This window comes from Sitodiplosis mosellana, unplaced genomic scaffold, assembly GCF_009176505.1.
Source record: "Sitodiplosis mosellana isolate CC-2019 unplaced genomic scaffold, AAFC_SMos_1.0 Smas_scaffold_7075, whole genome shotgun sequence".
NCBI lineage: Eukaryota > Metazoa > Arthropoda > Insecta > Diptera > Cecidomyiidae > Sitodiplosis > Sitodiplosis mosellana.
The window spans coordinates 1-1,136 of NW_022602192.1; the positions used below are offsets into that span (position 1 = coordinate 1).

Sequence of the window (1,136 nt, forward strand, 5' to 3'; positions counted from 1 at the left end):
ATTGGCCCTTCAAATTCTTTTGGTGCGTTGATTTGTGGTTTAGTTTCACCCTTTTCAACGTTGAGTTTACATGATGAGCTCAATTTGCCTGAGTGAACTGAAATCTCACCCGCATCAGCCAATTTCAAGTCGTTGATTACCAATTGATGTTTACCACCACCTAAATTCTTGATTTGAACACGATCGCTGGGCTTAATTGGTTTGCCGTTGAGTTTCCATTCGGCTGGCGCCTTTTCGTCTTCCAATTCAATGTCAAGAACCACCTTTTCACGTTCAACAACGGTCGTGTCCTTGAGTGTTTTGTTAAATTTATTTGTTTTGATAATAAGCTTGGTTGAATCGCTTGGTTCACCAGGGCCAGCTTTGTTGACGGCTCGCACACGGAAATCATATTCACCTTCTTTTAGACCTTCAATAGATGTCGTCGTTTGAGAAGCTGGAACGCGTTTCTTTTTAACCCATTCCTTGCTGTTTTTGTCTTTCACTTCGATTTCGTATTCAGTGATCTCAGCACCACCATCGTTATCTGGTTTAGTCCATTTGAGAACTGGATCTTTATCCCAGTCTTTAGTAACTTCAAGTCCCTTTGGTTTGCCTGGCGCTTCCCATGGATTCTTAGCTACAACATTATTCTTGAATTCGGCCGGGTCACTTGGGCCGACTTTGTTGACAGCACGAATACGGAATTTGTATGTTTTATTCGGAGTAAGATCTTCGACTTTGAATGTGGTGGGCTTATCAGCCGGAACTTCGCCAGCAGGCTCCCATCCTTTCTTCGACGAAAGATCTTGACGTTCAATAACATACTTTTGAATTGGAGTACCACCATTTTCTTTCGGTGGCTTCCAGTCGACAACGCATGATTTTTCAAACACATCGCGCACATTAACGTCTTGCGGAGCATTTGGAACATCTTGCATTGTGATTTTGACGTCTTTCACATCCTCGCCTTGACCATTCGACAATTTGATTTGATATGGACCAGATTGATCGCGTGTCGGTTTCTTGATCGTAAAAAGAACTTTATCATCTTTGACTTGCACTTCAACATCTTTCAACGGTTTACCGTCTTTAAGCAGCGCTGCTACGACCGGAGTTTGCTTTTTACCGTCAACTATTGAATAAGACAAAAAGCA

At 42.3% G+C, this 1,136-nt stretch overlaps 1 protein-coding gene across 1 annotated transcript; it reads right to left on the reverse strand.

The window, feature by feature from the left end:
• Positions 1–6: 6 nt before the first annotated feature.
• LOC129580123 (twitchin-like) lies at positions 7–1,115 on the reverse strand (the record flags this gene model as incomplete). The annotated part of the gene is made up of 1 exon (XM_055470318.1): positions 7–1,115. A coding segment is annotated over one exon (1,109 nt), but the record flags the coding sequence as incomplete, so codon positions are not given.
• Between the last annotated feature and the right edge of the window lie 21 nt (positions 1,116–1,136).